At 47.4% G+C, this 27,992-nt stretch overlaps 2 protein-coding genes and 2 long non-coding RNA genes across 5 annotated transcripts; 1 reads left to right on the top strand and 3 right to left on the bottom strand.

The window, feature by feature from the left end:
* Positions 1-280: 280 nt before the first annotated feature.
* Positions 281-26,483, bottom strand: LOC125883970 (uncharacterized). The gene is made up of 5 exons (XM_049568662.1): positions 25,997-26,483; positions 20,532-21,259; positions 11,148-11,529; positions 1,584-1,913; positions 281-474 (listed from the first exon to the last, which is right to left on the bottom strand). The coding sequence occupies exons 2-5, from the start codon at positions 20,700-20,702 to the stop codon at positions 281-283; spliced, it is 1,077 nt and encodes a 358-aa protein (XP_049424619.1). The 5' UTR covers positions 20,703-21,259; positions 25,997-26,483.
* LOC125886467 (uncharacterized) lies at positions 2,775-7,577 on the bottom strand. The gene is made up of 3 exons (XM_049572711.1): positions 7,214-7,577; positions 5,814-6,109; positions 2,775-3,273 (listed from the first exon to the last, which is right to left on the bottom strand). Exons 1-3 carry the CDS (start codon positions 7,575-7,577, stop codon positions 2,800-2,802), a joined length of 1,134 nt encoding a protein of 377 aa, XP_049428668.1. The 3' UTR covers positions 2,775-2,799.
* On the top strand, positions 5,183-10,650 carry LOC125886480 (uncharacterized). Of its 2 annotated transcripts, none has more exons than XR_007449031.1 (3): positions 5,183-5,514; positions 6,876-7,826; positions 10,358-10,650. It is a non-coding gene; the product is annotated as an uncharacterized LOC125886480 (long non-coding RNA). The 2 variants fall into 2 exon arrangements; XR_007449032.1 differs by lacking the exon at positions 10,358-10,650 and adding an exon at positions 8,603-8,722.
* On the bottom strand, positions 12,651-16,004 carry LOC125886481 (uncharacterized). The gene is made up of 3 exons (XR_007449033.1): positions 15,842-16,004; positions 12,964-13,293; positions 12,651-12,705 (listed from the first exon to the last, which is right to left on the bottom strand). It is a non-coding gene; the product is annotated as an uncharacterized LOC125886481 (long non-coding RNA).
* Positions 26,484-27,992: the final 1,509 nt, after the last annotated feature.

Here is a 27,992-nt window from a genome sequence, read left to right as displayed (position 1 = left end):
TCTGCATATGTAAGAGGTCTTGCAGGGGGCAATGGTGGGGAAGCAGTTACAGGTCCGCTTGTGTCTTTGGTGTGGACCTGTAAAGCAAGTGAATCTGGCGAATCTGGTCTGCTGTCATCAAACATTTCCTCCAGACAAAGTCCAGAATACTCAACATCTGACAGTGTTGAAAAAGGTGATACTGGTCTATTATTGGAGTACTGTAAGTAATAGTTACAATGTTGAGTCCGCATCTGGTCAAATGTCATGCGAGGAGGCAAAGAGCACTGCTCCACTGAAGCTACAGATTCTGGGAAGATGCTCTAAAGTCTGCCAACCAGTCCTGGAGGAGCGAAAAGTCAAAATCTGAAGACACTGATTCAGGGGACAACGCCCTGCTGTTAAATAACTTATCAAGTTCAAAGTCTGATAAAACTGATTGCGGGGACTCTGCTCTGGTTTCGTCAAACAGACTTTCCAGACACAAATCAGTACCTTCCCAATCTGAAAATGCTGATTGTGGTGTAAAGGATCTGTGCCTTGACAACTCAACATGGTAACCCACATGAGGGGGGCTGAACTGAGGAAGAGGTGAGTCAGGTGAGAGGGGCCTACATTGACTTTGGAATACCACTGATTCTGGGGAGGATGCTCTAAAGTCTGCCAACCAGTCCTGCAGGAGCCAAAAGTCAAAATCTGATGACACTGATTCCGGTGACAACGCCCTGCTGTTAAATAATTTATCAAGTTCAAAGTCTGATAAAACTGATCATGCGACTCTGCTCTGGTATCGTCAAACAGACTTTCCAGACACAAATCAGTACCTTCCCAGTCTGAAAATGCTGACTGTGGTGTAAACGACCTTTGCCTTGACAACTCCCCATGGTAACCGACATGGACAGATCTGAACTGAGGAACAGGCGAGTCAGGAGAGAGGGGCCTACGCTGAGTGTCAGACGCACCTGACTGGGAAGACTGTGGTCTTAATTCGGTGAGCCAGTCCTCTACGTAGGAGTGAGTGCACTCCTTCTCTGCCAACACTGACTGAGGCCAAATAGGTTTAAACTCAAATGGTTTGCAGACCAACAAAGCATCTGCTTTTCTGTCATGTGTTATTCACAGCAAAACAACTGAATATGTAAGAGGTCTTGCAGGGGGCAATGGTGGGGAAGCAGTTACAGGTCCGCTGGTGTCTTTGGCGTGGACCTGTAAAGTAAATGAATCTGGTGAATCTGGTCTGTTGTGGTCAAACAATTTCTCTAGACAAAATCCAGAATACTCAGCATCTGACAGTGTTGAAAAAGGTGATACTGGTCTATTATTGGAGTACTGTAAGTAATAGTTACAATGTTGAGTCCGCATCTGGTCAAATGTCATGCGAGGAGGCAAAAAGTACTGCTCCACTGATGCCACAGATTCTGGGGAGGATGCTCTAAAGTCTGCCAACCAGTCCTGCAGGAGCCAAAAGTCAAAATCTGATGACACTGATTCCGGGGACAACGCCCTGCTGTTAAATAATTCATCAAGTTCAAAGTCTGACAAAACTGATTGCGGGGACTCTGCTCTGGTTTCATCAAACAGACTTTCCAGACACAAATCAGTACCTTCCCAGTCTGAAAATGCTGATTGTGGTGTAAAGGATCTGTGCCTTGACAACTCAACATGGTAACACACATGAGGGGGGCTGAACTGAGGAAGAGGTGAGTCAGGTGAGAGGGGCCTACATTGACTTTGGAATACCACTGATTCTGGGGAGGATGCTCTAAAGTCTGCCAACCAGTCCTGCAGGAGCCAAAAGTCAAAATCTGATGACACTGATTCCGGGGACAACGCCCTGCTGTTAAATAACTTATCAAGTTCAAAGTCTGATAAAACTGACTGCGGCGACTCTGCTCTGGTCTCATCAAACAGGGTTTCCAGACACATATCGGTACCTTCCCAGTCGGAAATTGATGATTGTGGTGTAAAGGATCTGTGCCTTGACAACTCACCATGGTAACACACTTGAGGGGGGCTGAACTGAGGAAGAGGTGAGTCAGGTGAGAGGGGCCTACATTGACTTTGGAATACCACTGATTCTGGGAGGATGCTCTAAAGTCTGCCAACCAGTCCTGCAGGAGCCAAAGTCAAAATCTGATGACAATGATTCCGGGACAACGCCCTGCTGTTAAATAACTTATCAAGTTCAAAGTCTGATAAAACTGATTGCGACTCTGCTCTGGTCTCATCAAACAGGGTTTCCAGACACAAATCGGTACCTTCCCAGTCGGAAATTGTTGACTGTGGTGTAAAACGACCTTTGCCTTGACAACTCCCCATGGTAACCGACATGGACAGATCTGAACTGAGGAACAGGCGAGTCAGGAGAGAGGGGCCTACGCTGAGTGTCAGACGCACCTGACTGGGAAGACTGTGGTCTTAATTCGGTGAGCCAGTCCTCTACGTAGGAGTGAGTGCACTCCTTCTCTGCCAACACTGACTGAGGCCAAATAGGTTTAAACTCAAATGGTTTGCAGACCAACAAAGCATCTGCTTTTCTGTCATGTGTTTTTCACGCACAACATCTGCATATGTAAGAGGTCTTGCAGGGGCAATGGTGGAAAGCAGTTACAGGTCCGCTGGTGTCTTTGGCGTGGACCTGTAAAGTAAATGAATCTGGTGAATCTGGTCTGTTGTGGTCAAACAATTCCTCTAGACAAAATCCAGAATACTCAGCATCTGACAGTGTTGAAAAAGGTGATACTGGTCTATTATTGGAGTACTGTAAGTAATAGTTACAATGTTGAGTCCGCATCTGGTCAAATGTCATGCGAGGAGGCATTAAGTACTGCTCCACTGATGCCACAGATTCTGGGGAGGATGCTCTAAAGTCTGCCAACCAGTCCTGCAGGAGCGAAAAGTCAAAATCTGACAACACTGATTCAGGGGACAACGCCCTGCTGTTAAACAACTTATCAAGTTCAAAGTCTGATAAAACTGATTGCGGGGACTCTGCTCTGGTTTCGTCAAACAGACTTTCCAGACACAAATCAGTACCTTCCCAGTCTGAAAATGCTGATTGTGGTGTAAAGGATCTGTGCCTTGACAACTCCCCATAGTAACCGACTTGAGGGGGGCTGAACTGAGGAAGAGGTGAGTCAGGTGAGAGGGGCCTACATTGACGTTGGAATACCACTGATTCTGGGGACAACGCCCTGCTGTTAAATAATTTATCAAGTTCAAAGTCTGACAAAACTGATTGCGGGGACTCTGCTCTGGTTTCGTCAAACAGACTTTCCAGACACAAATCAGTACCTTCCCAGTCTGAAAATGCTGACTGTGGTGTAAACGACCTTTGCCTTGACAACTCCCCATGGTAACCGACTTGAGGGGGGCTGAACTGAGGAAGAGGTGAGTCAGGTGAGAGGGGCCTACATTGACTTTGGAATACCACTGATTCTGGGGAGGATGCTCTAAAGTCTGCCAACCAGTCCTGCAGGAGCCAAAAGTCAAAATCTGATGACACTGATTCGGGGACAACGCCCTGCTGTTAAATAACTTATCAAGTTCAAAGTCTGATAAAACTGTCTGCTGCGACTCTGCTCTGGTCTCATCAAACAGGGTTTCCAGACACATATCGGTACCTTCCCAGTCGGAAATTGTTGACTGTGGTGTAAACGACCTTTGCCTTGACAACTCCCCATGGTAACCGACATGGACAGATCTGAACTGAGGAACAGGCGAGTCAGGAGAGAGGGGCCTACACTGAGTGTCAGACGCCACTGACTGGGGAGACTGTGGTCTTAACTCGGTGAGCCAGTCCTCTACGTAGGAGTGAGTGCAATCCTTCTCTGCCAACACTGATCGAGACCAAATAGGTTTAAACTCAAAGGGTTTGCAGACCAACAAAGCATCTGCTTTTCTGTCATGTGTTATGCCCCGCACAACATCTGCATATGTAAGAGGTCTTGCAGGGGACAATGGTGGGGAAGCAGTTACAGGTCCGCTGGTGTCTTTGGCGTGGACCTGTAAAGTAAATGAATCTGGTGAATCTGGTCTGTTGTGGTCAAACAATTTCTCTAGACAAAATCCAGAATACTCAGCATCTGACAGTGTTGAAAAAGGTGATACTGGTCTATTATTGGAGTACTGTAAGTAATAGTTACAATGTTGAGTCATCTGGTCAAATGTCATGCGAGGAGGCAAAGAGCACTGCTCCACTGAAGCCACTGATTCTGGGGAGGATGCTCTAAAGTCTGCCAACCAGTCCTGCAGGAGCCAAAAGTCAAAATCTGATGACACTGATTCCGGGGACAACGCCCTGCTGTTAAATAATTCATCAAGTTCAAAGTCTGACAAAACTGATTGCGGGGACTCTGCTCTGGTTTCGTCAAACAGACGTTCCAGACACAAATCAGTACCTTCCCAGTCTGAAAATGCTGATTGTGGTGTAAAGGATCTGTGCCTTGACAACTCAACATGGTAACACACATGAGGGGGGCTGAACTGAGGAAGAGGTGAGTCAGGTGAGAGGGGCCTACATTGACTTTGGAATACCAGTGATTCTGGGGAGGATGCTCTAAAGTCTGCCAACCAGTCCTGCAGGAGCCAAAAGTCAAAATCTGATGACACTGATTCCGGGGACAACGCCCTGCTGTTAAACAACTTATCAAGTTCAAAGTCTGATAAAACTGACTGCGGCGACTCTGCTCTGGTCTCATCAAACAGGGTTTCCAGACACATATCGGTACCTTCCCAGTCGGAAATTGTTGACTGTGGTGTAAACGACCTTTGCCTTGACAACTCCCCATGGTAACCGACTTGAGGGGGGCTGAACTGAGGAAGAGGTGAGTCAGGTGAGAGGGGCCTACATTGACTTTGGAATACCACTGATTCTGGGGAGGATGCTCTAAAGTCTGCCAACCAGTCCTGCAGGAGCCAAAAGTCAAAATCTGATGACAATGATTCAGGGGACAACGCCCTGCTGTTAAATAACTTATCAAGTTCAAAGTCTGATAAAACTGATTGCGACTCTGCTCTGGTTTCGTCAAACAGACTTTCCAGACACAAATCGGTACCTTCCCAGTCGGAAATTGTTGACTGTGGTGTAAACGACCTTTGCCTTGACAACTCCCATGGTAACCGACATGGACAGATCTGAACTGAGGAACAGGCGAGTCAGGAGAGAGGGGCCTACGCTGAGTGTCAGACGCCCTGACTGGGAAGACTGTGGTCTTAATTCGGTGAGCCAGTCCTCTACGTAGGAGTGAGTGCACTCCTTCTCTGCCAACACTGACTGAGGCCAAATAGGTTTAAACTCAAATGGTTTGCAGACCAACAAAGCATCTGCTTTTCTGTCATGTGTTTTTCCCCGCACAACATCTGCATATGTAAGAGGTCTTGCAGGGGGCAATGGTGGGAAAGCAGTTACAGGTCCGCTGGTGTCTTTGGCGTGGACCTGTAAAGTAAATGAATCTGGTGAATCTGGTCTGTTGTGGTCAAACAATTCCTCTAGACAAAATCCAGAATACTCAGCATCTGACAGTGTTGAAAAAGGTGATACTGGTCTATTATTGAGTACTGTAAGTAATAGTTACAATGTTGAGTCCGCATCTGGTCAAATGTCATGCGAGGAGGCAAAAAGTACTGCTCCACTGATGCCACAGATTCTGGGGAGGATGCTCTAAAGTCTGCCAACCAGTCCTGCAGGAGCGAAAAGTCAAAATCTGACAACACTGATTCAGGGGACAACGCCCTGCTGTTAAACAACTTAGCAAGTTCAAAGTCTGATAAAACTGATTGCGGGGACTCTGCTCTGGTTTCGTCAAACAAACTTTCCAGACACAAATCAGTACCTTCCCAGTCTGAAAATGCTGATTGTGGTGTAAAGGATCTGTGCCTTGACAACTCCCCATAGTAACCGACTTGAGGGGGGCTGAACTGAGGAAGAGGTGAGTCAGGTGAGAGGGGCCTACATTGACGTTGGAATACCACTGATTCTGGGGACAACGCCCTGCTGTTAAATAATTTATCAAGTTCAAAGTCTGACAAAACTGATTGCGGGGACTCTGCTCTGGTTTCGTCAAACAGACTTTCCAGACACAAATCAGTACCTTCCCAGTCTGAAAATGCTGACTGTGGTGTAAACGACCTTTGCCTTGACAACTCCCATGGTAACCGACTTGAGGGGCTGAACTGAGGAAGAGGTGAGTCAGGTGAGAGGGGCCTACATTGACTTTGGAATACCACTGATTCTGGGAGGATGCTCTAAAGTCTGCCAACCAGTCCTGCAGGAGCCAAAAGTCAAAATCTGATGACACTGATTCCGGGGACAACGCCCTGCTGTTAAATAACTTATCAAGTTCAAAGTCTGATAAAACTGACTGCGGCGACTCTGCTCTGGTCTCATCAAACAGGGTTTCCAGACACATATCGGTACCTTCCCAGTCGGAAATTGTTGACTGTGGTGTAAACGACCTTTGCCTTGACAACTCCCCATGGTAACCGACATGGACAGATCTGAACTGAGGAACAGGCGAGTCAGGAGAGGGGCCTACACTGAGTGTCAGACGCCACTGACTGGGGAGACTGTGGTCTTAACTCGGTGAGCCAGTCCTCTACGTAGGAGTGAGTGCAATCCTTCTCTGCCAACACTGATCGAGACCAAATAGGTTTAAACTCAAAGGGTTTGCAGACCAACAAAGCATCTGCTTTTCTGTCATGTGTTATGCCCCGCACAACATCTGCATATGTAAGAGGTCTTGCAGGGGACAATGGTGGGGAAGCAGTTACAGGTCCGCTGGTGTCTTTGGCGTGGACCTGTAAAGTAAATGAATCTGGTGAATCTGGTCTGTTGTGGTCAAACAATTTCTCTAGACAAAATCCAGAATACTCAGCATCTGACAGTGTTGAAAAAGGTGATACTGGTCTATTATTGGAGTACTGTAAGTAATAGTTACAATGTTGAGTCCGCATCTGGTCAAATGTCATGCGAGGAGGCAAAAAGTACTGCTCCACTGATGCCACAGATTCTGGGGAGGATGCTCTAAAGTCTGCCAACCAGTCCTGCAGGAGCCAAAAGTCAAAATCTGATGACACTGATTCCGGGGACAACGCCCTGCTGTTAAACAACTTATCAAGTTCAAAGTCTGATAAAACTGACTGCGGCGACTCTGCTCTGGTCTCATCAAACAGGGTTTCCAGACACATATCGGTACCTTCCCAGTCGGAAATTGTTGACTGTGGTGTAAACGACCTTTGCCTTGACAACTCCCCATGGTAACCGACTTGAGGGGGGCTGAACTGAGGAAGAGGTGAGTCAGGTGAGAGGGGCCTACATTGACTTTGGAATACCACTGATTCTGGGGAGGATGCTCTAAAGTCTGCCAACCAGTCCTGCAGGAGCCAAAAGTCAAAATCTGATGACAATGATTCCGGGGACAACGCCCTGCTGTTAAATAACTTATCAAGTTCAAAGTCTGATAAAACTGACTGCGGCGACTCTGCTCTGGTCTCATCAAACAGGGTTTCCAGACACAAATCGGTACCTTCCCAGTCGGAAATTGTTGACTGTGGTGTAAACGACCTTTGCCTTGACAACTCCCCATGGTAACCGACATGGACAGATCTGAACTGAGGAACAGGCGAGTCAGGAGAGAGGGGCCTACGCTGAGTGTCAGACGCACCTGACTGGGAAGACTGTGGTCTTAATTCGGTGAGCCAGTCCTCTACGTAGGAGTGAGTGCACTCCTTCTCTGCCAACACTGACTGAGGCCAAATAGGTTTAAACTCAAATGGTTTGCAGACCAACAAAGCATCTGCTTTTCTGTCATGTGTTATTCCCCGCACAACATCTGCATATGTAAGAGGTCTTGCAGGGGCAATGGTGGGAAAGCAGTTACAGGTCTGCTTGTGTCTTTGGTGTGGACCTGTAAAGTAAGTGAATCTGGTGAATCTGGTCTGTTGTCATCAAACATTTCTCTAGACAAAGTCCGGAATACTCAACATCTGACAGTGTTGAAAAGGTGATACTGGTCTATTATTGGAGTACTGTAAGTAAAAGTTACAATGTTGAGTCTGCATCTGGTCAAATCTCATGTGAGGAGGCAAAGAGCACTGCTCAAATGAAGTCACAGATTCTGGGGAAGATGCTCTAAAGTCTGCCAACCAGTCCTGCAGGAGCCAAAAGTCAAAATCTGAAGACACTGATTCCGGGGACAACGCCCTGCTGTTAAATAATTTATCAAGTTCAAAGTCTGATAAAACTGATTGCGGGACTCTGCTCTGGTTTCATCAAACAGAACTTTCCAGACATAAATCGGTACCTTCCCAGTCTGAAAATGCTGATTGTGGTGTAAAGGATCTGTGCCTTGACAACTCCCCATGGTAACCGACATGGACAGATCTGAACTGAGGAACAGGCGAGTCAGGAGAGAGGGGCCTACGCTGAGTGTCAGACGCACCTGACTGGGAAGACTGTGGTCTTAATTCGGTGAGCCAGTCCTCTACGTAGGAGTGAGCGCAATCCTTCTCTGCCAACACTGATCGAGACCAAATAGGTTTAAACTCAAAGGGTTTGCAGACCAACAAAGCATCTGCTTTTCTGTCATGTGTTATTCCCGCACAACATCTGCATATGTAAGAGGTCTTGCAGGGGGCAATGGTGGGGAAGCAGTTACAGGTCCGCTTGTGTCTTTGGTGTGGACCTGTAAAGTAAGTGAATCTGGCGAATCTGGTCTGCTGTCATCAAACATTTCCTCCAGACAAAGTCCGAATACTCAACATCTGACAGTGTTGAAAAGGTGATACTGGTCTATTATTGAGTACTGTAAGTAATAGTTACAATGTTGAGTCCGCATCTGGTCAAATGTCATGCGAGGAGGCAAAGAGCACTGCTCCACTGAAGCCACTGATTCTGGGGAGGATGCTCTAAAGTCTGCCAACCAGTCCCTGCAGGAGCGAAAGTCAAAATCTGACGACACTGATTCAGGGACAACGCCCTGCTGTTAAACAACTTATCAAGTTCAAAGTCTGATAAAACTGATTGCGGGACTCTGCTCTGGTTTCATCAAACAAACTTTCCAGACACAAATCGGTACCTTCCCAGTCGGAAATGCTGATTGTGGTGTAAAGGATCTGTGCCTTGACAACTCAACATGGTAACCCACATGAGGGGGGCTGAACTGAGGAAGAGGTGAGTCAGGTGAGAGGGGCCTACATTGACTTTGGAATACCACTGATTCTGGGGAGGATGCTCTAAAGTCAGCCAACCAGTCCTGCAGGAGCGAAAAGTCAAAATCTGAAGACACTGATTCCGGGGACAACGCCCTGCTGTTAAATAATTTATCAAGTTCAAAGTCTGATAAAACTGATTGCGGGGACTCTGCTCTGGTTTCGTCAAACAGACTTTCCAGACACAAATCAGTACCTTCCCAGTCTGAAAATGCTGATTGTGGTGTAAAGGATCTGTGCCTTGACAACTCCCCATGGTAACCGACTTGAGGGGGGCTGAACTGAGGAAGAGGTGAGTCAGGTGAGAGGGGCCTACATTGACTTTGGAATACCACTGATTCTGGGGAGGATGCTCTAAAGTCAGCCAACCAGTCCTGCAGGAGCCAAAAGTCAAAATCTGATGACACTGATTCCGGGACAACGCCCTGCTGTTAAATAACTTATCAAGTTCAAAGTCTGATAAAACTGATTGCGGACTCTGCTCTGGTTTCACAAACAAACTTTCCAGACACAAATCAGTACCTTCCCAGTCTGAAAATGCTGATTGTGGTGTAAAGGATCTGTGCTTTGACAACTCTCCATGGTAACCGACTTGAGGGGGGCTGAACTGAGGAAGAGGTGAGTCAGGTGAGAGGGGCCTACATTGACTTTGGAATACCACTGATTCTGGGGAGGATGCTCGAAAGTCTGCCAGCCAGTCCTGCAGGAGCCAAAAGTCAAAATCTGATGACACTGATTCCGGGGACAACGCCCTGCTGTTAAATAACTTACCAAGTTCAAAGTCTGATAAAACTGATCATGCGACTCTGCTCTGGCCTCATCAAACAGGGTTTCCAGACACATATCGGTACCTTCCCAGTCGGAAATTGTTGACTGTGGTGTAAACGACCTTTGCCTTGACAACTCCCCATGGTAACCGACATGGACAGATCTGAACTGAGGAACAGGCGAGTCAGGAGAGAGGCCTACGCTGAGTGTCAGACGACCTGACTGGGGAGACTGTGGTCTTAACTCGGTGAGCCAGTCCTCACGTAGGAGTGAGTGCACTCCTTCTCTGCCAACACTGACTGAGGCCAAATAGGTTTAAACTCAAATGGTTTGCAGACCAACAAAGCATCTGCTTTTCTGTCATGTGTTATGCCCCGCACAACATCTGCATATGTAAGAGGTCTTGCAGGGGGCAATGGTGGGGAAGCAGTTACAGGTCCGCTTGTGTCTTTGGTGTGGACCTGTAAAGTAAGTGAATCTGGCGAATCTGGTCTGCTGTCATCAAACATTTCCTCCAGACAAAGTCCGGAATACTCAACATCTGACAGTGTTGAAAAAGGTGATACTGGTCTATTATTGGAGTACTGTAAGTAATAGTTACAATGTTGAGTCCGCATCTGGTCAAATGTCATGCGAGGAGGCAAAGAGCACTGCTCCACTGAAGCCACTGATTCTGGGGAGGATGCTCTAAAGTCTGCCAACCAGTCCTGCGGAGGAGCGAAAGTCAAAATCTGACGACACTGATTCAGGGGACAACGCCCTGCTGTTAAACAACTTATCAAGTTCAAAGTCTGATAAAACTGATTGCGGGGACTCTGCTCTGGTTTCGTCAAACAAACTTTCCAGACACAAATCGGTACCTTCCCAATCCGAAAATGCTGATTGTGGTGTAAAGGATCTGTGCCTTGACAACTCAACATGGTAACCCACATGAGGGGGGCTGAACTGAGGAAGAGGTGAGTCAGGTGAGAGGGGCCTACATTGACTTTGGAATACCACTGATTCTGGGGAGGATGCTCTAAAGTCAGCCAACCAGTCCTGCAGGAGCCAAAAGTCAAAATCTGATGACACTGATTCCGGGGACAACGCCCTGCTGTTAAATAACTTATCAAGTTCAAAGTCTGACATAACTGACTGCGGCGACTCTGCTCTGGTCTCATCAAACAGGGTTTCCAGACACATATCGGTACCTTCCCAGTCGGAAATTGTTGTCTGTGGTGTAAACGACCTTTGCCTTGACAACTCCCCATGGTAACCGACATGGACAGATCTGAACTGAGGAACAGGCGAGTCAGGAGAGAGGGGCCTACGCTGAGTGTCAGACGCCACTGACTGGGGAGACTGTGGTCTTAACTCGGTGAGCCAGTCCTCTACGTAGGAGTGAGTGCAATCCTTCTCTGCCAACACTGATCGAGACCAAATAGGTTTAAACTCAAAGGGTTTGCAGACCAACAAAGCATCTGCTTTTCTGTCATGTGTTATTCCCCGCACAACATCTGCATATGTAAGAGGTCTTGCAGGGGGCAATGGTGGGGAAGCAGTTACAGTTCTGCTTGTGTCTTTGGTGTGGACCTGTAAAGTAAGTGAATCTGGTGAATCTGGTCTGTTGTCATCAAACATTTCCTCTAGACAAAGTCCGGAATACTCAACATCTGACAGTGTTGAAAAAGGTGATACTGGTCTATTATTGGAGTACTGTAAGTAATAGTTACAATGTTGAGTCCGCATCTGGTCAAATGTCATGCGAGGAGGCAAAGAGCACTGCTCCACTGAAGCCACAGATTCTGGGGAAGATGCTCTAAAGTCTGCCAACCAGTCCTGCAGGAGCGAAAAGTCAAAATCTGAAGACACTGATTCAGGGGACAACGCCCTGCTGTTAAACAACTTAGCAAGTTCAAAGTCTGATAAAACTGATTGCGGGGACTCTGCTCTGGTTTCGTCAAACAAACTTTCCAGACACAAATCGGTACCTTCCCAGTCTGAAAATGCTGATTGTGGTGTAAAGGATCTGTGCCTTGACAACTCCCCATGGTAACCGACATGGACAGATCTGAACTGAGGAACAGGCGAGTCAGGAGAGAGGGGCCTACGCTGAGTGTCAGACGCACCTGACTGGGAAGACTGTGGTCTTAATTCGGTGAGCCAGTCCTCTACGTAGGAGTGAGCGCAATCCTTCTCTGCCAACACTGATCGAGACCAAATAGGTTTAAACTCAAAGGGTTTGCAGACCAACAAAGCATCTGCTTTTCTGTCATGTGTTATTCCCCGCACAACATCTGCATATGTAAGAGGTCTTGCAGGGGGCAATGGTGGGAAGCAGTTACAGGTCCGCTTGTGTCTTTGGTGTGGACCTGTAAAGTAAGTGAATCTGGCGAATCTGGTCTGCTGTCATCAAACATTTCCTCCAGACAAAGTCCGGAATACTCAACATCTGACAGTGTTGAAAAAGGTGATACTGGTCTATTATTGGAGTACTGTAAGTAATAGTTACAATGTTGAGTCCGCATCTGGTCAAATGTCATGCGAGGAGGCAAGAGCACTGCTCCACTGAAGCCACTGATTCTGGGGAGGATGCTCTAAAGTCTGCCAACCAGTCCTGCGGAGGAGCGAAAGTCAAAATCTGACGACACTGATTCAGGGACAACGCCCTGCTGTTAAACAACTTATCAAGTTCAAAGTCTGATAAAACTGATTGCGGGGACTCTGCTCTGGTTTCGTCAAACAAACTTTCCAGACACAAATCGGTACCTTCCCAATCCGAAAATGCTGATTGTGGTGTAAAGGATCTGTGCCTTGACAACTCAACATGGTAACCCACATGAGGGGGGCTGAACTGAGGAAGAGGTGAGTCAGGTGAGAGGGGCCTACATTGACTTTGGAATACCACTGATTCTGGGGACAACGCCCTGCTGTTAAATAATTTATCAAGTTTAAAGTCTGACAAAACTGATTGCGGGGACTCTGCTCTGGTTTCGTCAAACAGACTTTCCAGACACAAATCGGTACCTTCCCAATCTGAAAATGCTGATTGTGGTGTAAAGGATCTGTGCCTTGACAACTCAACATGGTAACACACATGAGGGGGGCTGAACTGAGGAAGAGGTGAGTCAGGTGAGAGGGGCCTACATTGACTTTGGAATACCACTGATTCTGGGGAGGATGCTCTAAAGTCAGCCAACCAGTCCTGCAGGAGCCAAAAGTCAAAATCTGATGACACTGATTCCGGGGACAACGCCCTGCTGTTAAATAACTTATCAAGTTCAAAGTCTGATAAAACTGATTGCGGGGACTCTGCTCTGGTTTCGTCAAACAAACTTTCCAGACACAAATCAGTACCTTCCCAGTCTGAAAATGCTGATTGTGGTGTAAAGGATCTGTGCTTTGACAACTCTCCATGGTAACCGACTTGAGGGGGGCTGAACTGAGGAAGAGGTGAGTCAGGTGAGAGGGGCCTACATTGACTTTGGAATACCACTGATTCTGGGGAGGATGCTCTAAAGTCTGCCAACCAGTCCTGCAGGAGCGAAAAGTCAAAATCTGAAGACACTGATTCCGGGGACAACGCCCTGCTGTTAAATAATTTATCAAGTTCAAAGTCTGACAAAACTGATTGCGGGGACTCTGCTCTGGTTTCGTCAAACATTCTTTCCAGACACAAATCCGTACCTTCCCACTCTGAAATTGCTGAGTGTGGTGTAAAGGATCTGTGCCTTGACAACTCAACATGGTAACCGACATGGGGGGGTCTGAACTGAGGAACAGGCGAGTCAGGAGAGAGGGGCCTACATTGACTTTGGAATACCACTGATTCTGGGAGCATGCTCTAAAGTCTGCCAACCAGTCCTGCAGGAGCCAAAAGTCAAAATCTGATGACACTGATTCCGGGGACAACGCCCTGCTGTTAAATAACTTATCAAGTTCAAAGTCTGATAAAACTGACTGTGGCGACTCTGCTCTGGTCTCACCAAACAGGGTTTCCAGACACAAATCGGTACCTTCCCAGTCGGAAATTGTTGACTGTGGTGTAAACGACCTTTGTCTTGACAACTCCCCATGGTAACCGACATGGACAGATCTGAACTGAGGAACAGGCGAGTCAGGAGAGAGGGGCCTACGCTGAGTGTCAGACGCCACTGACTGGGGAGACTGTGGTCTTAACTCGGTGAGCCAGTCCTCTACGTAGGAGTGAGTGCACTCCTTCTCTGCCAACACTGACTGAGGCCAAATAGGTTTAAACTCAAATAGTTTGCAGACCAACAAAGGATCTGCTTTTCTGTCATGAGTTATTCCCCGCACAACATCTGCATATGTAAGAGGTCTTGCAGGGGGCAATGGTGGGGAAGCAGTTACAGGTCCGCTTGTGTCTTTGGCGTGGACCTGTAAAGTAAATGAATCTGGCGAATCTGGTCTGTTGTGGTCAAACAATTCCTCTAGACAAAATCCAGAATACTCAGCATCTGACAGTGTTGAAAAAGGTGATACTGGTCTATTATTGGAGTACTGTAAGTAATAGTTACAATGTTGAGTCCGCATCTGGTCAAATGTCATGCGAGGAGGCAAAGTGCACTGCTCCACTGAAGCTACAGATTCTGGGGAGGATGCTCTAAAGTCTGCCAACCAGTCCTGGAGGAGCGAAAAGTCAAAATCTGAAGACACTGATTCCGGGGACAACGCCCTGCTGTTAAATAATTTATCAAGTTCAAAGTCTGACAAAACTGATTGCGGGGACTCTGCTCTGGTTTCGTCAAACAGACTTTCCAGACACAAATCAGTACCTTCCCAGTCTGAAAATGCTGATTGTGGTGTAAAGGATCTGTGCCTTGACAACTCAACATGGTAACACACATGAGGGGGGCTGAACTGAGGAAGAGGTGAGTCAGGTGAGAGGGGCCTACATTGACTTTGGAATACCACTGATTCTGGAGAGGATGCTCTAAAGTCTGCCAACCAGTCCTGCAGGAGCCAAAAGTCAAAATCTGATGACACTGATTCCGGGGACAACGCCCTGCTGTTAAATAACTTATCAAGTTCAAAGTCTGATAAAACTGACTGCGGCGACTCTGCTCTGGTCTCATCAAACAGGGTTTCCAGACACAAATCGGTACCTTCCCAGTCGGAAATTGTTGACTGTGGTGTAAACGACCTTTGCCTTGACAACTCCCCATGGTAACCGACATGGACAGATCTGAACTGAGGAACAGGCGAGTCAGGAGAGAGGGGCCTACGCTGAGTGTCAGACACCACTGACTGGGGAGACTGTAGTCTTAACTCGGTGAGCCAGTCCTCTACGTAGGAGTGAGTGCAATCCTTCTCTGCCAACACTGATCGAGACCAAATAGGTTTAAACTCAAAGGGTTTGCAGACCAACAAAGCATCTGCTTTTCTGTCATGTGTTATTCCCCGCACAACATCTGCATATGTAAGAGGTCTTGCAGGGGGCAATGGTGGGGAAGCAGTTACAGGTCCGCTTGTGTCTTTGGTGTGGACCTGTAAAGTAAGTGAATCTGGCGAATCTGGTCTGTTGTCATCAAACATTTCCTCCAGACAAAGTCCAGAATACTCAACATCTGACAGTGTTGAAAAAGGTGATACTGGTCTATTATTGGAGTACTGTAAGTAATAGTTACAATGTTGAGTCCGCATCTGGTCAAATGTCATGCGAGGAGGCAAAGAGCACTGCTCCACTGAAGCCACAGATTCTGGGGAAGATGCTCTAAAGTCTGCCAACCAGTCCTGGAGGAGCGAAAAGTCAAAATCTGACGACACTGATTCTGGGACAACGCCCTGCTGTTAAACAACTTAGCAAGTTCAAAGTCTGATAAAACTGATTGCGGGGACTCTGCTCTGGTTTCGTCAAACAGACTTTCCAGACACAAATCAGTACCTTCCCAATCTGAAAATGCTGATTGTGGTGTAAAGGATCTGTGCCTTGACAACTCAACATGGTAACCCACATGAGGGGGGCTGAACTGAGGAAGAGGTGAGTCAGGTGAGAGGGGCCTATATTGACTTTGGAATACCACTGATTCTGGGGAGCATGCTCTAAAGTCTGCCAACCAGTCCTGCAGGAGCGAAAAGTCAAAATCTGAAGACACTGATTCCGGGGACAACGCCCTACTGTTAAATAATTTATCAAGTTCAAAGTCTGATAAAACTGATTTGCGGGACTCTGCTCTGGTTTAATCAAACAGACTTTCCAGACACAAATCAGTACCTTCCCAGTCTGAAAATGCTGATTGTGGTGTAAAGGATCTGTGCTTTGACAACTCTCCATGGTAACCGACTTGAGGGGGGCTGAACTGAGGAAGAGGTGAGTCAGGAGAGAGGGGCCTACATTGACTTTGGAAGACCACTGATTCTCGCGAGGATGATCTAAAGTCTGCCAACCAGTCCTGCAGGAGCCAAAAGTCAAAATCTGATGACACTGATTCCGGGGACAACGCCCTGCTGTTAAATAACTTACCAAGTTCAAAGTCTGATAAAACTGACTGCGGCGACTCTGCTCTGGCCTCATCAAACAGGGTTTCCAGACACATATCGGTACCTTCCCAGTCGGAAATTGTTGACTGTGGTGTAAAACGACCTTTGTCTTGACAACTCCCATGGTAACCGACATGGACAGATCTGAACTGAGGAACAGGCGAGTCAGGAGAGGGGCCTACGCTGAGTGTCAGGCGCCACTGACTGGGAGACTGTGGTCTTAACTCGGTGAGCCAGTCCTCTACGTAGGAGTGAGTGCACTCCTTCTCTGCCAACACTGACTGAGGCCAAATAGGTTTAAACTCAAATGGTTTGCAGACCAACAAAGCATCTGCTTTTCTGTCATGAGTTATTCCCCGCACAACATCTGCATATGTAAGAGGTCTTGCAGGGGCAATGGTGGGAAGCAGTTACAGGTCCGCTTGTGTCTTTGGTGTGGACCTGTAAAGTAAATGAATCTGGCGAATCTGGTCTGTTGTGGTCAAACAATTCCTCTAGACAAAATCCAGAATACTCAGCATCTGACAGTGTTGAAAAAGGTGATACTGGTCTACTTTCAGAGTACTCTAAGTAATAGTTACAATGTTGAGTCCGCATCTGGTCAAATGTCACGCAAGGAGGCAAAAAGCACTGCTCCACTGATGCCACAGATTCTGGGGAGGATGCTCTAAAGTCTGCCAACCAGTCCTGCAGGAGCGAAAAGTCAAAATCTGAAGACACTGATTCCGGGGACAACGCCCTGCTGTTAAATAACTTATCAAGTTCAAAGTCTGATAAAACTGACTGCGGCGACTCTGCTCTGGTCTCATCAAACAGGGTTTCCAGACACAAATCGGTACCTTCCCAGTCGGAAATTGTTGACTGTGGTGTAAACGACCTTTGCCTTGACAACTCCCCATGGTAACCGACATGGACAGATCTGAACTGAGGAACAGGCGAGTCAGGAGAGAGGGGCCTACGCTGAGTGTCAGACGCACCTGACTGGGGAGACTGTGGTCTTAATTCGTGAGCCAGTCCTCTACGTAGGAGTGAGTGCACTCCTTCTCTGCCAACACTGACTGAGGCCAAATAGGTTTAAACTCAAATGGTTTGCAGACCAACAAAGCATCTGCTTTTCTGTCATGTGTTATGCCCCGCACAACATCTGCATATGTAAGAGGTCTTGCAGGGGCAATGGTGGGAAGCAGTTACAGGTCCGCTTGTGTCTTTGGCGTGGACCTGTAAAGTAAATGAATCTGGCGAATCTGGTTTGTTGTGGTCAAACAATTCCTCTAGACAAAATCCAGAATACTCAGCATCTGACAGTGTTGAAAAAGGTGATACTGGTCTACTTTCAGAGTACTCTAAGTAATAGTTACAATGTTGAGTCCGCATCTGGTCAAATGTCATGCGAGGAGGCAAAAAGCACTGCTCCACTGAAGCCACTGATTCTGGGGAGGATGCTCTAAAGTCTGCCAACCAGTCCTGGAGGAGCGAAAAGTCAAAATCTGACGACACTGATTCAGGGGACAACGCCCTGCTGTTAAACAACTTAGCAAGTTCAAAGTCTGATAAAACTGATTGCGGGGACTCTGCTCTGGTTTCGTCAAACAAACTTTCCAGACACAAATCGGTACCTTCCCAATCTGAAAATGCTGATTGTGGTGTAAAGGATCTGTGCCTTGACAACTCAACATGGTAACACACATGAGGGGGGCTGAACTGAGGAAGAGGTGAGTCAGGTGAGAGGGGCCTACATTGACTTTGGAATACCACTGATTCTGGGGAGGATGCTCTAAAGTCTGCCAACCAGTCCTGCAGGAGCCAAAAGTCAAAATCTGATGACACTGATTCCGGGGACAACGCCCTGCTGTTAAATAACTTATCAAGTTCAAAGTCTGATAAAACTGACTGCGGCGACTCTGCTCTGGTCTCATCAAACAGGGTTTCCAGACACATATCGGTACCTTCCCAGTCGGAAATTGTTGACTGTGGTGTAAACGACCTTTGTCTTGACAACTCCCCATGGTAACCGACATGGACAGATCTGAACTGAGGAACAGGCGAGTCAGGAGAGAGGGGCCTACGCTGAGTGTCAGACACCACTGACTGGGAGACTTTAGTCTTAACTCGGTGAGCCAGTCCTCTACGTAGGAGTGAGCGCAATCCTTCTCTGCCAACACTGATCGAGACCAAATAGGTTTAAACTCAAAGGGTTTGCAGACCAACAAAGCATCTGCTTTTCTGTCATGTGTTATTCCCGCACAACATCTGCATATGTAAGAGGTCTTGCAGGGGGCAATGGTGGGGAAGCAGTTACAGGTCCGCTTGTGTCTTTGGTGTGGACCTGTAAAGTAAGTGAATCTGGCGAATCTGGTCTGTTGTCATCAAACATTTCCTCTAGACAAAGTCCGGAATACTCAACATCTGACAGTGTTGAAAAAGGTGATACTGGTCTATTATTGGAGTACTGTAAGTAATAGTTACAATGTTGAGTCCGCATCTGGTCAAATGTCATGCGAGGAGGCAAAGAGCACTGCTCCACTGAAGCCACAGATTCTGGGGAAGATGCTCTAAAGTCTGCCAACCAGTCCTGGAGGAGCGAAAAGTCAAAATCTGACGACACTGATTCAGGGGACAACGCCCTGCTGTTAAACAACTTAGCAAGTTCAAAGTCTGATAAAACTGATTGCGGACTCTGCTCTGGTTTCGTCAAACAGACTTTCCAGACACAAATCGGTACCTTCCCAATCTGAAAATGCTGATTGTGGTGTAAAGGATCTGTGCCTTGACAACTCAACATGGTAACACACATGAGGGGGGCTGAACTGAGGAAGAGGTGAGTCAGGTGAGAGGGGCCTACACTGACTTTGGAATACCACTGATTCTGGGGAGGATGCTCTAAAGTCAGCCAACCAGTCCTGCAGGAGCGAAAAGTCAAAATCTGAAGACACTGATTCCGGGGACAACGCCCTGCTGTTAAATAATTTATCAAGTTCAAAGTCTGATAAAACTGATTGCGGGGACTCTGCTCTGGTTTCGTCAAACAGACTTTCCAGACACAAATCAGTACCTTCCCAGTCTGAAAATGCTGATTGTGGTGTAAAGGATCTGTGCTTTGACAACTCTCCATGGTAACCGACTTGAGGGGGGCTGAACTGAGGAAGAGGTGAGTCAGGAGAGAGGGGCCTACATTGACTTTGGAATACCACTGATTCTGGGGAGGATGCTCTAAAGTCTGCCAACCAGTCCTGCAGGAGCCAAAAGTCAAAATCTGATGACACTGATTCCGGGGACAACGCCCTGCTGTTAAATAACTTATCAAGTTCAAAGTCTGATAAAACTGACTGCGGTGACTCTGCTCTGGCCTCATCAAACAGGGTTTCCAGACACAAATCGGTACCTTCCCAGTCGGAAATTGTTGACTGTGGTGTAAACGACCTTTGCCTTGACAACTCCCCATGGTAACACACATGAGGGGGGCTGAACTGAGGAAGAGGTGAGTCAGGTGAGAGGGGCCTACATTGACTTTGGAATACCACTGATTCTGGGGAGGATGCTCGAAAGTCTGCCAGCCAGTCCTGCAGGAGCCAAAAGTCAAAATCTGATGACACTGATTCCGGGGACAACGCCCTGCTGTTAAATAACTTACCAAGTTCAAAGTCTGATAAAACTGACTGCGGCGACTCTGCTCTGGCCTCATCAAACAGGGTTTCCAGACACATATCGGTACCTTCCCAGTCGGAAATTGTTGACTGTGGTGTAAACGACCTTTGCCTTGACAACTCCCCATGGTAACCGACATGGACAGATCTGAACTGAGGAACAGGCGAGTCAGGAGAGAGGGGCCTACGCTGAGTGTCAGACGCCACTGACTGGGGAGACTGTGGTCTTAACTCGGTGAGCCAGTCCTCTACGTAGGAGTGAGTGCACTCCTTCTCTGCCAACACTGACTGAGGCCAAATAGGTTTAAACTCAAATGGTTTGCAGACCAACAAAGCATCTGCTTTTCTGTCATGTGTTATGCCCCGCACAACATCTGCATATGTAAGAGGTCTTGCAGGGGGCAATGGTGGGGAAGCAGTTACAGGTCCGCTTGTGTCTTTGGTGTGGACCTGTAAAGTAAGTGAATCTGGCGAATCTGGTCTGTTGTCATCAAACATTTCCTCTAGACAAAGTCCGGAATACTCAACATCTGACAGTGTTGAAAAAGGTGATACTGGTCTATTATTGGAGTACTGTAAGTAATAGTTACAATGTTGAGTCCGCATCTGGTCAAATGTCATGCGAGGAGGCAAAGTGCACTGCTCCACTGAAGCTACAGATTCTGGGGAAGATGCTCTAAAGTCTGCCAACCAGTCCTGCAGGAGCGAAAAGCCAAAATCTGAAGACACTGATTCCGGGGACAACGCCCTGCTGTTAAATAATTTATCAAGTTCAAAGTCTGACAAAACTGATTGCGGGGACTCTGCTCTGGTTTCATCAAACAGACTTTCCAGACACAAATCAGTACCTTCCCAGTCTGAAAATGCTGATTGTGGTGTAAAGGATCTGTGCCTTGACAACTCAACATGGTAACCCACATGAGGGGGGCTGAACTGAGGAAGAGGTGAGTCAGGTGAGAGGGGCCTACATTGACTTTGGAATACCACTGATTCTGGAGAGGATGCTCTAAAGTCAGCCAACCAGTCCTGCAGGAGCGAAAAGTCAAAATCTGAAGACACTGATTCCGGGGACAACGCCCTGCTGTTAAATAATTTATCAAGTTCAAAGTCTGATAAAACTGATTGCGGGGACTCTGCTCTGGTTTCGTCAAACAGACTTTCCAGACACAAATCAGTACCTTCCCAGTCTGAAAATGCTGATTGTGGTGTAAAGGATCTGTGCTTTGACAACTCTCCATGGTAACCGACTTGAGGGGGGCTGAACTGAGGAAGAGGTGAGTCAGGAGAGAGGGGCCTACATTGACTTTGGAATACCACTGATTCTGGGAGGATGCTCTAAAGTCTGCCAAGCAGTCCTGCAGGAGCCAAAAGTCAAAATCTGATGACACTGATTCGGGGACAACGCCTGCTGTTAAATAACTTATCAAGTTCAAAGTCTGATAAAACTGACTGCGGCGACTCTGCTCTGGCCTCATCAAACAGGGTTTCCAGACACAAATCGGTACCTTCCCAGTCGGAAATTGTTGACTGTGGTGTAAACGACCTTTGCCTTGACAACTCCCCATGGTAACCGACATGGACAGATCTGAACTGAGGAACAGGCGAGTCAGGAGAGAGGGGCCTACGCTGAGTGTCAGACGCCACTGACTGGGGAGACTGTGGTCTTAACTCGGTGAGCCAGTCCTCTACGTAGGAGTGCACTCCTTCTCTGCCAACACTGACTGAGGCCAAATAGGTTTAAACTCAAATGGTTTGCAGACCAACAAAGCATCTGCTTTTCTGTCATGTGTTATTCCCCGCACAACATCTGCATATGTAAGAGGTCTTGCAGGGGGCAATGGTGGGGAAGCAGTTACAGGTCCGCTTGTGTCTTTGGTGTGGACCTGTAAAGTAAGTGAATCTGGCGAATCTGGTCTGTTGTCATCAAACATTTCCTCTAGACAAAGTCCGGAATACTCAACATCTGACAGTGTTGAAAAGGTGATACTGGTCTATTATTGGAGTACTGTAAGTAATAGTTACAATGTTGAGTCCGCATCTGGTCAAATGTCATGCGAGGAGGCAAAGAGCACTGCTCCACTGAAGCCACTGATTCTGGGAAGATGCTCTAAAGTCTGCCAACCAGTCCTGGAGGAGCGAAAGTCAAAATCTGACGACACTGATTCAGGGACAACGCCCTGCTGTTAAACAACTTAGCAAGTTCAAAGTCTGATAAAACTGATTATGCGGGACTCTGCTCTGGTTTCGTCAAACAGACTTTCCAGACACAAATCAGTACCTTCCCAATCTGAAAATGCTGATTGTGGTGTAAAGGATCTGTGCCTTGACAACTCAACATGGTAACCCACATGAGGGGGGCTGAACTGAGGAAGAGGTGAGTCAGGTGAGAGGGGCCTATATTGACTTTGGAATACCACTGATTCTGGGGAGCATGCTCTAAAGTCTGCCAACCAGTCCTGCAGGAGCCAAAAGTCAAAATCTGACGACACTGATTCCGGGGACAACGCCCTGCTGTTAAATAATTTATCAAGTTCAAAGTCTGATAAAACTGATTGCGGGGACTCTGCTCTGGTCTCATCAAACAGAGTTTCCAGACACATATCAGTACCTTCCCAGTCTGAAAATGCTGATTGTGGTGTAAAGGATCTGTGCCTTTGACAACTCCCCATGGTAACCAACTTGAGTGGGGCTGAACTGAGGAAGAGGTGAGTCAGGAGAGAGGGGCCTACATTGACTTTGGAATACCACTGATTCTGGGAGGATGCTCTAAAGTCTGCCAACCAGTCCTGCAGGAGCCAAAAGTCAAAATCTGATGACACTGATTCCGGGGACAACGCCCTGCTGTTAAATAACTTATCAAGTTCAAAGTCTGATAAAACTGACTGCGGCGACTCTGCTCTGGCCTCATCAAACAGGGTTTCCAGACACAAATCGGTACCTTCCCAGTCGGAAATAGTTGACTGTGGTGTAAACGACCTTTGCCTTGACAACTCCCCATGGTAACCGACATGGACAGATCTGAACTGAGGAACAGGCGAGTCAGGAGAGAGGGGCCTACGCTGAGTGTCAGACGCCCCTGACTGGGAAGACTGTGGTCTTAACTCGGTGAGCCAGTCCTCTACGTAGGAGTGAGTGCACTCCTTCTCTGCCAACACTGACTGAGGCCAAATAGGTTTAAACTCAAATGGTTTGCAGACCAACAAAGCATCTGCTTTTCTGTCATGTGTTATGCCCCGCACAACATCTGCATATGTAAGAGGTCTTGCAGGGGGCAATGGTGGGGAAGCAGTTACAGGTCCGCTTGTGTCTTTGGCGTGGACCTGTAAAGTAAAGTGAATCTGGCGAATCTGGTCTGCTGTCATCAAACATTTCCTCCAGACAAAGTCCGGAATACTCATCATCTGACAGTGTTGAAAAAGGTGATACTGGTCTATTATTGGAGTACTGTAAGTAATAGTTACAATGTTGAGTCCGCATCTGGTCAAATGTCATGCGAGGAGGCAAAGAGCACTGCTCCACTGAAGCCACTGATTCTGGGGAGGATGCTCTAAAGTCTGCCAACCAGTCCCGGAGGAGCGAAAAGTCAAAATCTGACGACACTGATTCAGGGGACAACGCCCTGCTGTTAAACAACTTATCAAGTTCAAAGTCTGATAAAACTGATTGCGGGGACTCTGCTCTGGTTTCGTCAAACAAACTTTCCAGACACAAATCAGTACCTTCCCAGTCTGAAAATGCTGATTGTGGTGTAAAGGATCTGTGCCTTGACAACTCAACATGGTAACCCACATGAGGGGGGCTGAACTGAGGAAGAGGTGAGTCAGGTGAGAGGGGCCTACATTGACTTTGGAATACCACTGATTCTGGGGAGGATGCTCTAAAGTCTGCCAACCAGTCCTGCAGGAGCCAAAAGTCAAAATCTGATGACACCGATTCCGGGGACAACGCCCTGCTGTTAAATAACTTATCAAGTTCAAAGTCTGACAAAACTGACTGCGGCGACTCTGCTCTGGTCTCATCAAACAGGGTTTCCAGACACAAATCGGTACCTTCCCAGTCGGAAATTGTTGACTGTGGTGTAAACGACCTTTGCCTTGACAACTCCCCATGGTAACCGACATGGACAGATCTGAACTGAGGAACAGGCGAGTCAGGAGAGAGGGGCCTACGCTGAGTGTCAGACGCCACTGACTGGGGAGACTGTGGTCTTAACTCGGTGAGCCAGTCCTCTACGTAGGAGTGAGTGCAATCCTTCTCTGCCAACACTGATCGAGACCAAATAGGTTTAAACTCAAAGGGTTTGCAGACCAACAAAGCATCTGCTTTTCTGTCATGTGTTATGCCCGCACAACATCTGCATATGTAAGAGGTCTTGCAGGGGGCAATGGTGGGGAAGCAGTTACAGGTTCTGCTTGTGTCTTTGGTGTGGACCTGTAAAGTGAATCTGGCGAATCTGGTCTGTTGTCATCAAACATTTCCTCTAGACAAAGTCCGGAATACTCAACATCTGACAGTGTTGAAAAAGGTGATACTGGTCTAATATTGGAGTACTGTAAGTAATAGTTACAATGTTGAGTCCGCATCTGTTCAAATGTCATGCGAGGAGGCAAAGAGCACTGCTCCACTGAAGCCACAGATTCTGGGGAAGATGCTCTAAAGTCTGCCAACCAGTCCTGCAGGAGCCAAAAGTCAAAATCTGACGACACTGATTCAGGGGACAACGCCCTGCTGTTAAACAACTTAGCAAGTTCAAAGTCTGATAAAACTGATTGCGGGGACTCTGCTCTGGTTTCGTCAAACAAACTTTCCAGACACAAATCAGTACCTTCCCAATCTGAAAATGCTGATTGTGGTGTAAAGGATCTGTGCCTTGACAACTCAACATGGTAACCCACATGAGGGGGGCTGAACTGAGGAAGAGGTGAGTCAGGTGAGAGGGGCCTACATTGACTTTGGAATACCACTGATTCTGGGAGGATGCTCTAAAGTCTGCCAAGCAGTCCTGCAGGAGCCAAAGTCAAAATCTGATGACACCGATTCCGGGGACAACGCCCTGCTGTTAAATAACTTATCAAGTTCAAAGTCTGACAAAACTGACTGCGGCGACTCTGCTCTGGTCTCATCAAACAGGGTTTCCAGACACATATCGGTACCTTCCCAGTCAGAAATTGTTGACTGTGGTGTAAACGACCTTTGCCTTGACAACTCCCCATGGTAACCGACATGGACAGATCTGAACTGAGGAACAGGCGAGTCAGGAGAGAGGGGCCTACGCTGAGTGTCAGACGCCACTGACTGGGGAGACTGTGGTCTTAACTCGGTGAGCCGGTCCTCTACGTAGGAGTGAGTGCAATCCTTCTCTGCCAACACTGATCGAGACCAAATAGGTTTAAACTCAAAGGGTTTGCAGACCAACAAAGCATCTGCTTTTCTGTCATGTGTTATGCCCCGCACAACATCTGCATATGTAAGAGGTCTTGCAGGGGGCAATGGTGGGGAAGCAGTTACAGTTCTGCTTGTGTCTTTGGTGTGGACCTGTAAAGTAAGTGAATCTGGCGAATCTGGTCTGTTGTCATCAAACATTTCCTCTAGACAAAGTCCGAATACTCAACATCTGACAGTGTTGAAAAGGTGATACTGGTCTAATATCGGAGTACTGTAAGTAATAGTTACAATGTTGAGTCCATCTGTTCAAATGTCATGCGAGGAGAGGCCACTGAAGCCACAGATTCTGGGGAAGATGCTCTAAAGTCTGCCAACCAGTCCTGCAGGAGCCAAAAGTCAAAATCTGACGACACTGATTCAGGGACAACGCCCTGCTGTTAAAAAACTTAGCAAGTTCAAAGTCTGATAAAACTGACTGCGGGACTCTGCTCTGGTTTCGTCAAACAAACTTTCCAGACACAAATCAGTACCTTCCCAATCTGAAAATGCTGATTGTGGTGTAAAGGATCTGTGCCTTGACAACTCAACATGGTAACCCACATGAGGGGGGCTGAACTGAGGAAGAGGTGAGTCAGGTGAGAGGGGCCTACATTGACTTTGGAATACCACTGATTCTGGGGAGGATGCTCTAAAGTCTGCCAACCAGTCCTGCAGGAGCCAAAAGTCAAAATCTGAAGACACTGATTCCGGGGACAACGCCCTGCTGTTAAATAATTTATCAAGTTCAAAGTCTGATAAAACTGATTGCGGGGACTCTGCTCTGGTTTCGTCAAACAGACTTTCCAGACACAAATCAGTACCTTCCCAGTCTGAAAATGCTGATTGTGGTGTAAAGGATCTATGCCTTGACAACTCCCCATGGTAACCGACTTGAGGGGGGCTGAACTGAGGAAGAGGTGAGTCAGGTGAGAGGGGCCTACATTGACTTTGGAATACCACTGATTCTGGGGAGGATGCTCTAAAGTCTGCCAACCAGTCCTGCAGGAGCCAAAGTCAAAATCTGATGACACTGATTCGGGGACAACGCCCTGCTGTTAAATAACTTATCAAGTTCAAAGTCTGATAAAACTGACTGCGCGACTCTGCTCTGGTCTCATCAAACAGGGTTTCCAGACACAAATCGGTACCTTCCCAGTCGGAAATTGTTGACTGTGGTGTAAACGACCTTTGTCTTGACAACTCCCCATGGTAACCGACATGGACAGATCTGAACTGAGGAACAGGCGAGTCAGGAGAGAGGGGCCTACGCTGAGTGTCAGACGCCCCTGACTGGGAAGACTGTGGTCTTAACTCGGTGAGCCAGTCCTCTACGTAGGAGTGAGTGCACTCCTTCTCTGCCAACACTGACTGAGGCCAAATAGGTTTAAACTCAAATGGTTTGCAGACCAACAAAGCATCTGCTTTTCTGTCATGAGTTATTCCCCGCACAACATCTGCATATGTAAGAGGTCTTGCAGGGGGCAATGGTGGGGAAGCAGTTACAGGTCCGCTTGAGTCTTTGGCGTGGACCTGTAAAGTAAATGAATCTGGCGAATCTGGTCTGTTGTGGTCAAACAATTCCTCTAGACAAAATCCAGAATACTCAGCATCTGACAGTGTTGAAAAAGGTGATACTGGTCTACTTTCAGAGTACTCTAAGTAATAGTTACAATGTTGAGTCCGCATCTGGTCAAATGTCATGCAAGGAGGCAAAAAGCACTGTTCCACTGATGCCACAGATTCTGGGGAGGATGCTCTAAAGTCTGCCAACCAGTCCTGCAGGAGTGAAAAGTCAAAATCTGAAGACAGTGATTCCGGGGACAACGCCCTGCTGTTAAATAACTTATCAAGTTCAAAGTCTGATAAAACTGACTGCGGCGACTCTGCTCTGGTCTCATCAAACAGGGTTTCCAGACACAAATCGGTACCTTCCCAGTCGGAAATTGTTGACTGTGGTGTAAACGACCTTTGCCTTGACAACTCCCCATGGTAACCGACATGGACAGATCTGAACTGAGGAACAGGCGAGTCAGGAGAGAGGGGCCTACGCTGAGTGTCAGACGCACCTGACTGGGAAGACTGTGGTCTTAATTCGGTGAGCCAGTCCTCTACGTAGGAGTGAGTGCACTCCTTCTCTGCCAACACTGACTGAGGCCAAATAGGTTTAAACTCAAATGGTTTGCAGACCAACAAAGCATCTGCTTTTCTGTCATGTGTTATGCCCCGCACAACATCTGCATATGTAAGAGGTCTTGCAGGGGGCAATGGTGGGGAAGCAGTTACAGGTCCGCTTGTGTCTTTGGCGTGGACCTGTAAAGTAAATGAATCTGGCGAATCTGGTCTGTTGTGGTCAAACAATTCCTCTAGACAAAATCCAGAATACTCAGCATCTGACAGTGTTGAAAAAGGTGATACTGGTCTACTTTCAGAGTACTCTAAGTAATAGTTACAATGTTGAGTCCGCATCTGGTCAAATGTCATGCGAGG

Source organism: Epinephelus fuscoguttatus, linkage group LG3 (genome assembly GCF_011397635.1).
Source record: "Epinephelus fuscoguttatus linkage group LG3, E.fuscoguttatus.final_Chr_v1".
NCBI lineage: Eukaryota > Metazoa > Chordata > Actinopteri > Perciformes > Serranidae > Epinephelus > Epinephelus fuscoguttatus.
Note: the sequence above shows the minus strand (reverse complement) of the source record. Positions and strands in the feature narration are given on the sequence as shown.